General features: G+C 33.0%; 3 protein-coding genes across 3 annotated transcripts; 1 reads left to right on the forward strand and 2 right to left on the reverse strand.

The window, feature by feature from the left end:
- The first annotated feature begins 842 nt into the window (after positions 1-842).
- Positions 843-2,901, forward strand: LOC104707608 (5'-adenylylsulfate reductase 1, chloroplastic). Its single transcript, XM_010423984.2, has 3 exons — positions 843-1,078; positions 1,222-1,525; positions 1,615-2,901. The coding sequence occupies exons 1-3, from the start codon at positions 994-996 to the stop codon at positions 2,636-2,638; spliced, it is 1,413 nt and encodes a 470-aa protein (XP_010422286.2). The 5' UTR covers positions 843-993; the 3' UTR covers positions 2,639-2,901.
- LOC104707607 (uncharacterized) lies at positions 2,838-4,406 on the reverse strand. The gene is made up of 3 exons (XM_010423983.2): positions 4,149-4,406; positions 3,518-3,675; positions 2,838-3,433 (listed from the first exon to the last, which is right to left on the reverse strand). The coding sequence occupies exons 2-3, from the start codon at positions 3,663-3,665 to the stop codon at positions 3,060-3,062; spliced, it is 522 nt and encodes a 173-aa protein (XP_010422285.2). The 5' UTR covers positions 3,666-3,675; positions 4,149-4,406; the 3' UTR covers positions 2,838-3,059.
- A 39-nt stretch (positions 4,407-4,445) lies between these two features.
- Positions 4,446-6,217, reverse strand: LOC104707609 (autophagy-related protein 8b). Its single transcript, XM_010423985.3, has 6 exons — positions 5,962-6,217; positions 5,795-5,848; positions 5,432-5,487; positions 5,296-5,348; positions 4,825-4,943; positions 4,446-4,735 (listed from the first exon to the last, which is right to left on the reverse strand). The coding sequence occupies exons 2-6, from the start codon at positions 5,829-5,831 to the stop codon at positions 4,638-4,640; spliced, it is 363 nt and encodes a 120-aa protein (XP_010422287.1). The 5' UTR covers positions 5,832-5,848; positions 5,962-6,217; the 3' UTR covers positions 4,446-4,637.
- Between the last annotated feature and the right edge of the window lie 6,548 nt (positions 6,218-12,765).

Raw genomic sequence — 12,765 nt, forward strand, 5'->3', positions numbered from 1 at the left:
GACATGTGTCATCTGGTGAGTTAGTAAGATTTTCTTCTTTTAAAATTAAAAATTTGTGTAAAATTGACATTTGTCACGATCTGATGAGTTAGTAATTTTTGAAATTGACACATGTCACGATCTGGTGAGTTAATAACTTTTGAAACCATACTTTATATAATAAGATAGGAATTACTTTAAATAATACTATTCCATATTTCCATGTGTTATTTTTTTTAAAAAAAATTGGGCACCATATTCCATGTGTCAATAGTCTCACAATCTCATTTCACCTAGTGGTGTATTCAATCTAATATTCTAAACGATTTTAGGTTTTTATGAGATTTTAAATGATTTTAGAGAAGTTGATATGATTTGTTGTAAAATTCTTTCAAATCTCACGTAAAACTATGAGATTTGGATTTGTGTATTTTTAACTAAAGAAATCTTCTCAAAAATCCCTCAAAATTATTAAAATTCAAATCTACAAATTGTTTTGAATAACAGTGAATTTTAAGGTAGTTTAATAACAATGAATTTCAGGAGACTTTTTAAAATTTATGATTGAATAACATAATATTTGTAAATTTTAAATATATTACTTAAAATATTATGTTGAATACACCCCTAACTATTTAGTAGTACTAATTGTATTCCACTTTGTAAAAAATAATAATAGTATTTTTGAATTTTGATTGGCTCTGCCAAAATTGACTTTAGCGATTTGTATGGACCATGCAGGAGGCTCAAGTGAGGAGCGAATAAAGGCGAAGATCTAAAAATAACTTCAAACCACTTAAAAGCTGCCACGTCATCCAATTGGACCAGACTATATTCGCACTTGCCGTAAACAAAACAAATGCGTCTAGGTTCAATGAATCTGGTTTCACCTGGTTTTTTCCCCAAATTTGTTATTTAACCCCAACGCTTCTCCCCAAAGCATCTTGAAACGAAACTACGAAAGAATATTAAAAAAAAAAAGGTAACAAAAATCGAATTTTTCTCTGTAAAAACATGGCAATGGCTGTTCATGTTTCTTCTTCTTCAAGGATCATAAACTCTGGTTTCTCTCGTTCCGGCGTTTCATCTGAGCCAAAAGGTATAATTAAGTTCTAAATCCTGTGAAATCACAAATTTTGATGGGTCAATATGGATTTTGATTATTACGTATCAAAATTGATTAATTTGGACATGAATTGCTAAAAAGTTTCGTTTTTTTTGTTTTTTGTTTTGTTCTTGCAGTGCCACAAATCGGTTCTTTGAGGTTATCGGATCGTGTTCATGTAACTCCGGTGTCTTTGAATCTATCTGGGAAGCGATCATCATCTGTGAAACCCTTAAACGCAGAGCTAAAGACACAGGACTCTATGATTCCTCTTGCAGCAACGACAATGGTAGCAGAGATTGCTGCAGAGGAAGAAGCTGTTGAAGTAGTAGAGGTTGAGGATTTTGAAAAGCTTGCAAAGAAGCTTGAGAATGCTTCACCTCTTGAGATTATGGATAAAGCTCTTGAGAAGTTCGGGAACGATATCGCTATTGCATTTAGGTATAAAGATGAATCAATCATGAGATGTATGAGTCAGTTTGTTTAAATTTTTGAAAAAGATGGCTGATTTTGTTGTTTGTGTTATGCAGTGGTGCTGAAGATGTTGCTCTGATTGAGTACGCTCATTTGACTGGCAGACCATTTAGAGTATTTAGTTTGGATACAGGGAGATTGAATCCTGAGACGTATCGGTTTTTTGATGAGGTGGAGAAACACTATGGGATTAGAATTGAGTATATGTTTCCTGATTCTGTTGAGGTTCAAGGTTTGGTTAGGAGCAAAGGATTGTTCTCTTTCTATGAAGATGGTCATCAGGAGTGTTGCCGTGTGAGGAAAGTGAGACCATTGAGACGTGCTCTCAAGGGTTTAAAGGCTTGGATTACTGGTCAGAGGAAAGATCAATCACCTGGAACTAGGTCTGAGATACCAGTTGTTCAGGTTGATCCGGTTTTTGAAGGTTTGGATGGTGGAGCTGGTAGTTTGGTGAAGTGGAATCCTGTTGCTAATGTTGAAGGGAACGATGTTTGGAGTTTCTTGAGGACTATGGATGTTCCAGTTAACACATTGCACGCTGCAGGGTATATTTCTATTGGATGTGAGCCTTGTACTAAAGCGGTTTTACCGGGACAGCACGAGAGAGAAGGGAGATGGTGGTGGGAAGATGCTAAAGCTAAAGAATGTGGACTTCACAAAGGGAACGTCAAGGAAAACGCAGCTGATGCTAAAGTAAACGGGGAATCGAAAGCTGCTGTTGCAGATATCTTCAAAAGTGAGAATCTTGTGACTTTGAGCAGGCAAGGCGTTGAGAATTTGATGAAGTTGGAGAACCGTAAAGAGCCTTGGATCGTTGTGCTTTATGCTCCGTGGTGCCCCTTTTGTCAAGCCATGGAAGCATCGTATGATGAACTGGCGGATAAGTTGGCTGGAAGCGGGATTAAGGTAGCTAAATTCAGAGCGGATGGTGACCAGAAGGAGTTTGCTAAGCAAGAATTGCAGCTCGGTAGCTTCCCGACGATACTTGTCTTCCCCAAGAACTCTTCAAGACCTATCAAGTATCCGTCTGAGAAGAGAGATGTCGATTCTTTGACTTCGTTCTTGAATCTTGTCCGATGAATAAACAACATAACCAGTCGACAATGCCATCAGTAATAAGTAATAATACTTCATCTCGTTCCAGATTGCTAGAACAGATGAAGTTGGTGTTTGGAGAATCAAATCATAAGCTTTGAATCAGAGAGTCATAGATCAGCTTTGCTACAAAAGCTTGAGTTATTGCAGTATTGTAAGATTGTAAAGCTGCAATAGTGTTTGATTTTTCCATGTAAATGCGTGTTTATTAGTGTAATAAAATCAAGCTCCCGGGTTCTTCTTTGCAATCAAACATATCTTACAACTGAGAACTTAGGAATCAAAAGCGAAGTAAATAAATCAAACATACTTAACAGGAATCAGAACAATGCTAAGTGAAACCAAGCTCTTGTTTCATCGCATACATATCAAATACATAGATATTACCTCAAAGTAGAGATCTTTTTTAGGAATCAAAACCAGAGTAAACACCACTCTCTCTCAACTGCCTCTTCTCTTCTTCAACGTAATTCTTCCCTCTACTCGCTTGTCCTAAATCTCTCTTCTTCTTCTCCTTCTGTGAGAAAGATAGATTCTTCCTATCACTACGCAACTGCGCATTCTCAATCGTCTCGCCACCTGTAACAGCAGCTCTGGTAGCTTCTCGTTCTTGATAACTCTCTTTCACTTCCTCTACTCTTTGTTTATCCTTTCCGGTATCCCATGACCAATCCTGTTTCTCCACAGGAGCACGTATATCTGGAAGACCAACGGCTTTGTAACCATGCTGTTGTAGAGATTCATAGTCGAAAGCTTTCTTATCTTTCTTTGCAAACCTCGCTGCACCCGTAAAAAGACAAAGTTACATGAGAGAGAGATCTCAAAAATGTTAATACACCAAGAAGAATGAAACTTTTGTCCTACCTATAGGCTTCTTGCTCTTTCTCTTTTTCTTCTTCCCAGTCTCTGAGTTATCCGGTTTGGAGTCAGAAGATGACGATGATTCCTCGGATGAGTCATCTTCTTCATCATCATCATCATCATTATCCCACCGCATCATACATTTCTTCATGATAAGAACTCTGACATAGAATTGAATCTCCAACTTAGTCCAATTTACAAACCCAAAAAAGCTCATAAATTTCAAAAAGTAACGAAAACAAGATGATTCACAAACAGTCCAAAGACTGAGAATTTTAGCTAGTGAAGCAGCATATAAGAAGAATCTATGGGTTTTGAGTTTGTAAAGTTAATAAATTTCAGAAAGCAATGAACTTTGTTAAAATTCCTAGCATCAACCAAGAGGGAGGAGTCACAAATTACGCAAAAGACTGAGAATTTAGCTTTGTAAATCAGCATATAATAACATACTCTGGGTTCTGAGTTTTCTTCTACGATTTACTAAAATCATTTCCCAGAAATACAATTTCGTTTAGCAATTCGAAAACAGGGGCTAAGGTCAAAATGAATAAACTACAAATCAAGCACGAATCTTTCTCATCTAATTGAGTAACCCACTAAACAAAACCCTAAAACTGAATTAGGGCGATCATACCTTGCCTTCTGTAGTCGACGACGGCAGAGGCTCAATTCGCGGCGGGGACTGCAACAGTCGCAAAGGAATAATAATACGATGGGAAAACGACATATTATTATTTAACTATTTTTATCTCCCTTAGCTTTGGTTTTCTTTCGGTTTGGTGAATTTTACGACTTCTTTTCCCGGTTTAGTCAAATTTAACACAAGATTCGACGATTTGGTTATCTTGCAATTAATTACTAATAGAGGTTTTTGTTTTCATGTCATATAGCCATGAGCAGAGGAAACAAAAACAGAGTAAAAAGAGAGATGTGAGTCAATGTCAAGTCAAACTAAAAAAACAGAACGAATCTGGTTTCAAATCATTCAATAGCAGAAGAGAGAGAGAGGGAGCTCAAAAGATAAAACCCAGAACGTAAAACACATTATTAAGGTCGAGGAACCAGAGCAAAAGCTAAAGGAGGGTAAACGAATGTACAAATCATCATCAAGATGATCTATCAATCAACAGGCAGATCCAAACGTGTTCTCTCCGCTGTATGTCATGTAGAGAAATCCATCTTCGTCTTTGTGTTCTTCATAGATTGCAGACATCAATGCCGCTATTCAACAGAGGAGAGAAACCAAAAATTAAAACATGTACATCTTGGAAGTCGAAGGTTCATAAAAGGAAGGGTTTAGAATACTTTACCGGTTGGGGGTAATGTGTCCTTGACAAAGACAAAGATTGCTTTTTCAGCTCCAAGTTTGATTCTTTTCCTCACAACGTACACAAACTGGCCAACGGTTAGATCAGCTGGTACAAGATACCTGAAGGGAAGAAGAAACAAGATCAGATAAACATGAGTTCAGATGTAAACATTAAGTAAGCTAATGTGATGCAAATCTGAAATTAGAAACTGGGTTTATGCAACTTGACTACAAAGCTAAAAGCCCAAGGAACAAACTTTGAGTAACGAGAATCTACAATGACCTATCAATGCAATTAAAAGTAACAGTTTTTCAAGTTTACAACCTAAGCAAGACTCTAACCCTATGATACCAACACAACACAATACCCTTGGCAATGTCAAACGAATCAGCTACTGAACAAAAGACAACGATTACATTATGATCCAACAAAAGAGATAAAGAGATAAAGAGAGATGTATCATGTACTCACTTCTTCTTGTCAATGTCAGGAACATCACTCTGTCCAGCTTTCTCCACAATCACCTGCATTCAATTTCAGTTTAGAACATATACCACTGAAACTACAAAACTTTGTTTCAGTAATGAATAAAGTTTAGAAGACATACGGGAACTCTGTCTGTGTATTTCGCTCTGATACGAGTAGATTCAGCCATTCTCATCTCTGCGATCAAAACAAAACCATAAAGATTCAATCTCAGCTAATAGATCCATCATACAAACACATCAATAATGAGATATATAATTCAAGTACCAAATCTTCACAGATTCAACAATCAATTAGGTCTATCAAAAGCAAACAGAGAAACCAATATAAAAAGATCGAATCAGAGCAGTTAAATCAAAGCAAACTAACTCTTAATCAGACTAGTAATATCGAGTTCCATCAACAAGATTAGAATAAGAAAAATATCACAATTCTTAAAACCCTTAAAGTAATAACGATCGATCAGTAAAGAGAAGAAACTAACCCAGAGGATTAGAAAGCTTGAACGAGTTCTTAGCCATGGCGATTCGATTAGTATCTGCGATGAATAAGAAAAAAGATCAAAACTTTTTCTGTTAGACAAAATCGGGGATAAAACCCAGAACGCAAAATTCGAAATTTACAAAAGAGGAGAGGCGAAATCAAACATACCCAAAACAAGAAAAATATCGATGAATGATGATCGGAGAGAAAGATTAGGGTTCGCGAATGATCAGGAAAACAAAACTGGGTTTTTGGATTGTGAGGAATAAGGAAGAGGATCAAAAGAAAGAAATAAGGAGAGAGTATATATATATATAAAGGAATCAGAGGATGGATTTAGGGTTTATCACTTTATTGAGTGTTACCTGCACGGCACCCAAACTTAATACAATTTGGGTTTGTTTTACTTTTTTATTTTACCTTTTTTTTTTCATTGACTTTGAAGGAAATTATGTAATTATCTCACGTTAGCGAGTGCGGATACGGAACAGTATTGGGCCTTTGGGTTTAGGTCCATCTTTTTAATATCCACGATTAGAATTGTATTTTGGTGTAGTAAAAAAGTTTAAAAAAAAAAACACGGCATTGTTATAAATATATTGTATTATATGAATATACATTATCGATCCATTAGTATAAACCCTAAACCCTAATATGTATCTCTATATATATGTTGTATCATATAGAAGAGATGAGTAATACAAGAGAATAATTCCCTAAATCTTTGTTCTTAACATGTTATTAGCACGAGTCTCTAACCGATTGAGCAGACAAAACCCTAGCCGTCGAAAAAAAAAAACGGTCAAAACCCTAGTCGATTGTATCTCCCTTTTTCTAACGTTTACGTTCTCCGATAAACATCAATATACAACAAACCATTCATCGTTTATCCTAGAGATAAGTTTTGGTTTATACTTTATGTTTATTGCCTATCGCTTACTATGCTTATGCTTTTGACTATTGGATATGCTAATTCAATTATAGTTTCACAAGAAACTGTGTTTGTTATCATTTATTATTTTATTGTTTGTGGTGTTACCCAATCATACATGTGTATGATCATGGTTATTGATTTATATTATTATTACACATGTTTGAAATATGAATGGTTCAGTTAGTTTCGATTATGCTTGAAGTTTAAACTATATGTATAATATTGCAATTATTATTTTATCCATCATCGATTATTATCCCTTTGTTTTACTGTTAGTAAACTGAGTTTCACGATTTTAATATTTAGTTATCGAGATCTATACCTAATTGTCAATTGAACTCGATTTATAATATACTCATGTGATATCGTTTATATGCAGTCGGGCTGGTTTTAGTGCGCCTAATAATTGGACTAAGCCAATAATCGCTCACCGATGGTGTCTCCGTCTCTGATTTCTAATGATGTCTTTACCGAGATAAGTTCTACTAATCCATCATATTATATATAGTTGATCGTTACACTCATATATGACATAGTAACAGACGGAAACAATTTTATAGAAATTGATCATCATATACTTTGATATAATAAATCGACACATGCTTTAGTGTTGAGATAAGTTTTTTATTATTAAAATTAGATCTAATATCATGATGAAATATTTTAAATCATGTCTCCAACTTCTTTAGCAAATACATTGAAAATTTAGTAACAAATTACTAAATAATAATTATTGATCATATTTTCTTGGCATCACTTCTTTGAAGAGATTTAAATCCAAGTATATGACCATAAAAATTCACTTATTCTTTAGAATAATCTAAAGAAAGTAAATGACTAAAAGTCTATAAGAGAATATATACAAACAACTTAATTCCAATTATAACTAATATTATAATAGAAGATAGTATCATTGTTGAAAATATAGAAGAGAAAATATATTCTACTTTTCATAAAATATTGTTGTCATGTAGACACAATATAATGAAAAATAAATTTTTAAAATATTATAATCTTGTTATTTGTGAATGAGTAAAATAATGAGATGTTGATTATGAATCACATCCTATTGGTTTGCTCTATTTTTGTGAATTATGTTATAAAAGAAAAAGAAAGCAATACTAATGACACTAGTCGAGAAAGTTGCTATAAAAGTGGTCATGAATGTGGATAATATATAAAGTCGCGGTCAATATCGACTTGTTTCTCCGCTAGAAGTGAATTATATATATATGACGATAAAAGAAGCTAGTGTGAGACAGTGTCCACTATTCTACTACAATAATAAGAAGTAGTAGAAAGCTCTCGAAGAGTATATATACTATTGTCTATGGGAATACAATTTGATATTAATGTGTTATAGTCTCCCAAGTCTCAAAAGTTAAAAGGGTCTAAGATATAATTCATGATCCAATTGGAGAATGTTATTGATTACAGAGTGGGATTCAAATCGAGATTAATATATATGAAGTATCATCATCTCGAGGGGGAGAATTAAGGAATCCCACATACAGAGGTGATGGAACAAATATACAGATTATGTTCACACCCAAAATGAGTTTAATCACTCATATGACAGAGCAAATCTTGAGGATTTGAAAAGTAATCATGTTGAGACAATAAGGAAGAAAAATACTTTGAAAGCATAAGTATTACACAAGACAATAAAAGTATTTTAGAGATTACATGTATTATCTAGCAGATAAAATGCTTTCTGAAAATCTCACTGTTTGGTATGACCGGCTAAGCCATTCCGGTTCAGTAGTGATGCAAAAGAATAATCAGAAATTTCTGAAAAGATTCATTAAAGAACCGAAAGAGTTTTCCTAGTGATTTCTTATGTGTGCTGCTTTACAAAGCAAGCCGATTATATGGCTTTCACCGACCCCATGAATTTGGATAGTGTCAATTTTCTGGTACGTATACAAAGAGATATTGTGGACTGATCATCCACCATATATTCGAGTTTGCAAGAGTATTTGATTAATTGACAATGGTGGTGAAACCAGGCTATGTGATTGACAAAAATGACTCTATATGTCAATAAGTTTGCATCGGGCCAATGAATTATCATGAGTACTCCCCATTACAATTGGTTTGGGTCAGAAACCAGATATATTCCATCTAAATGTGTTATACATGTTGAGTTGCTCCACCACATTGATATAAGATGAGATTTGAAAAAATGTTGGAAATATGTTGGATATGAATCTCTTTTGATGATTGAATATCTCGAGATTTTGAGACTCGAGAAGCAGAGACTGTTATTTCAGTGAGTCAGTATTTCGAACATGAGGGGGAGAAAATAAACAGCTGGTAAAAAAATATATTGGAAGAAATTATCTTGATCCTCGTACTTAGAAATGTGCGCTATAATTTCAAAAGATAATTTATTGGCAAAGTTTGCAAAGATGCTAAAAGCATGCAAGAGCCATTTTCTGACCTTGAGTGATAAAGTCACATATACCAGTTGTGCTCCAATTGAAATTAATATCCTAGAAGGATAAGATCAACTGCTAGTAAGTCTAAGGATCGCATGAAGTGTGATAGACTTATGGTTCCAAATATAAGCATCCTCGGAAAAGAAAAAGGAGCATAAATTAATATGGCACCGAGGAAGCAAAGAATTATGGAAAATCTCTAGAAGAGATGTAGACATGAGTAAGAAAGAGATTCAGGTACCTGAGAATCATAATGAAAAGAAATCTCAACAAGTTGAGTCCTGTCTAGAATGAAAAGGAACCAATAAGCAAATCGACGTCGTAATATGTTTGCATGCAGTGTTGTAGTTGATGATGTTATTGATGAAAATCGAGGATCATAAACCACGGTTAATAGAAAGTTTTATTGAAACGTGTACACAAAGAATGATTGGTTAATCATTGAAAGAAATAGCTATGAAATAGTTCAAGTCTCTTAAAGAGATAATATTTGGACTTGTAGTCCTTACACTTGAAAGTGTAAAATGAGTGGGACATAAGGAGATCTTTATGAGAAATAAAGTACATGTAGTAGTACAATGATTCTCATAAATACTTGATATTTATTATGAGAAATGCACTCTCATATGGTGGAAGCAACTATATAGATCCCTTATGAGTTTGAAAATAAGGCAAGACTTGATTTAGTATATTGTAAAAGCAAGAAAAAGTCTTGATGCCTTTTGACACATTTGGAGAGAAAAGGGTGAGAGTTTATCTCTATGAGAGAATCTTGTGTGTAGATCATTGTTGTTGATCTTAAAGATCTTATAGTGGATTGAAAATAAATTGGGAACAAGCTAAGTGAATATCTTAGGGTTGTGTAAATCCGAGATTGAACACTCATTGTAATTGTGTTCAAGAAGTATTTTCAAGAAAGTTTGAGGATGTAGGCATTTGCTGAACCTCGTTAAAAGAAAAAATTATATGTATCTTTTGTCTCTTCAGCACTTACAAGTGGTTCTTGTTAAAAGAAAAGTACAAGAATAAGTGCAAATATGTTGATGATGAAAATATTATCTGATCTCCGGTAGAGATTTCACATACCAAGGAATATGTGGAGGAGAAATCAGATTGTATAAGATCAGATATTTCATGAAATTTCTTGAGGTTACAGATTTGACATCTGATGAAAAAGATTATCTCAAGATGCTTACATCATCTTACATAGAAAAATGGTCTTGTAGTACCATACTAAGAAGAAGAGTTGAAAGAGAAAGTTTTACAAGAAGATTATGGATAACTCCTATGTATAAGATGATTGTTTGGAAGATTGTATGTAAAAGAAGATTTGGGCTTAAAGTTCAAATAGATCTTTTATATGAAAAGGGTTCAAATGACTTGAAGTTCAATGACCCAAGAAAATATATGATGATCATATGAGTTTGTACCTGAAAGCGTTGTTTATAACAGTTCAGAAAGTTGATATATATGATCATAATACATAACCTGAAGATGATGCTTTCAGGGGGAGATATATGATCATGTGCGTGGTTGTACTCTTTTTCCCTTATCATGGTTTTTATCCCAATGGGTTTTTCCTTAAAAGGTTTTTAACGAGACAACAAAGAACACACAAAAGATAAACACCTAAAAAGGAATATTATTATTCCAATGGTGAAAGACTATCATCTTCAAAGTCTTTGAAATACATTGATGAGATTGTGAGAAACAAAGATAATGATAAAGATGAGTCAATTGCGAGATCCATGACCAATAGAAGAATGGCGATACACGTTTACTACAGATTCGTTCAAGTGAAGATTTGGCGAACCATTTACCAAGACGTTTCCAACCACTACTTTTAAGAAGCTACTTCATCATATTGGATTGGTCATCTCGAAGATTTCAAGTGATGTACTCATGAGGGGGAGTAAAAGCGCACTGTACTCTTTTTCCCTTAACCATGGTTTTTCCCACTGGGTTTTCTTGGTAAGGTTTTTATAATGGTTATCCAAAGGGAAGTGTTATAAATATATTGTATTATATGGATGCCCATTATCAGTCCATTAGTATAAACCATAAACTCTAATATGTATTCCTATATATATGTTGTATCATATAGAAGAGATAAATAATACAAGAGTTAAATTTCCTAAACCTTTGTTTTTAACAGGCATCTACTTATTGGAAAATTTGAAGGGGTATACTTTTTTAGTTTCATTTATTTAAATTCAAATCAAATAATAAAACTACATGGCCATATGTTCAATCGTTGAAATCTTTTAATAACTAAACCATCCAAATCATGTGTAAATTTATTAATTTAGTCAAAACTTTAGTTTTCTACCTATATAGTTACGTAAACAAAAAATTTATCCAAATTATTTTAGTCTAAAAGATTAGAATATAAAGTAAATAAAGAACTGATTATGTCATGAAGAAATTTGACTGTTAAAGCCTATTTAGAAGAAGAAAAATTTGTTGACTTGATTATCTTATATTATCTTTGAGTATACCACAAGAAATATCAAATTTCTTAGCTATTTCATCCTTGGAATACGATAGTAGTTATAAACTTTGATTTTTTTTTTAAATTTTACTTGATTCTCATATATAGAATTCTATTTTGGTCGTAAAAAAATAATATGGACTTCCATTAAATGGTTTGAACTTTTAACATAATACTATATTTGTTCATCTCATATATAAGATGACAAAAAAAAAAAAAAAAAAAAAAAAATACATAAGCTAGTTTCTATCATCTTCCGTCAAACTTTATACAGTTTCATCTTCCGTACTAATTTCAAGAGTGATGTGGTAAGTAATAACAAGAACACAAAGCAGTTTTTTTAATATATTTTTGTAGTTATAAACTTTGATTTTTCAAACTTTAGTTAATGATTGTGTTGAAAAAATAATGTTATAACCAAATTTTTTTTGTGTGTTAGTTTAGTATTTTGGATAACAATTGTAATTATTATCATAAACATCATATTATTCTTAATTGCTTATGTCGATCCTCAATGCCATTTGTAGCTAGTCATCAATAATGAATACTTGTATTTCACTATTTTTAGTGTTTACTTTTTGTCAAATCCTTTTCTACAACATTATTATGTTTCTTTATTCGTTTTATTTGTTTTATTATCTTGTCAATATTTCTTACGTTACGTAAATCTAAAAAAATATTATCACATTTGTAAGAGGTTCATTATTACATACATTTGTTTCAACATATAAGACTATTATGTTGAAAAATCAATATACCAAATCAAGTAAATTTATTGAATATATCTTAGGATAATTATTCACTAAAAACAATCAACAATTTTGATACAAACAGTCATATGACTCATATGAACAACATTTAAAATAACAATAATAATAATAAATTAAATTATGAGTATTTGCTACAAAAAGAGATGAAGTGCAGTCCATGTACGAGGCCTACGTTAAGTTTGCATTTCTAACCATTTTTTTTTCTTGTTAAATGATGATGATATAGATGCAATTATTACTTTTGATACGGACCTCATACTTTTCAGAAGCCCACGAATATGCATTTAACGTCAAACTCTTTTCGTTTCATTTTATTGACGAAAATATCAGCAACCA

Source organism: Camelina sativa, chromosome 8 (genome assembly GCF_030686135.1).
Source record: "Camelina sativa cultivar CO46 ecotype springtype chromosome 8, ASM3068613v1".
NCBI classification, from domain to species: domain Eukaryota; kingdom Viridiplantae; phylum Streptophyta; class Magnoliopsida; order Brassicales; family Brassicaceae; genus Camelina; species Camelina sativa.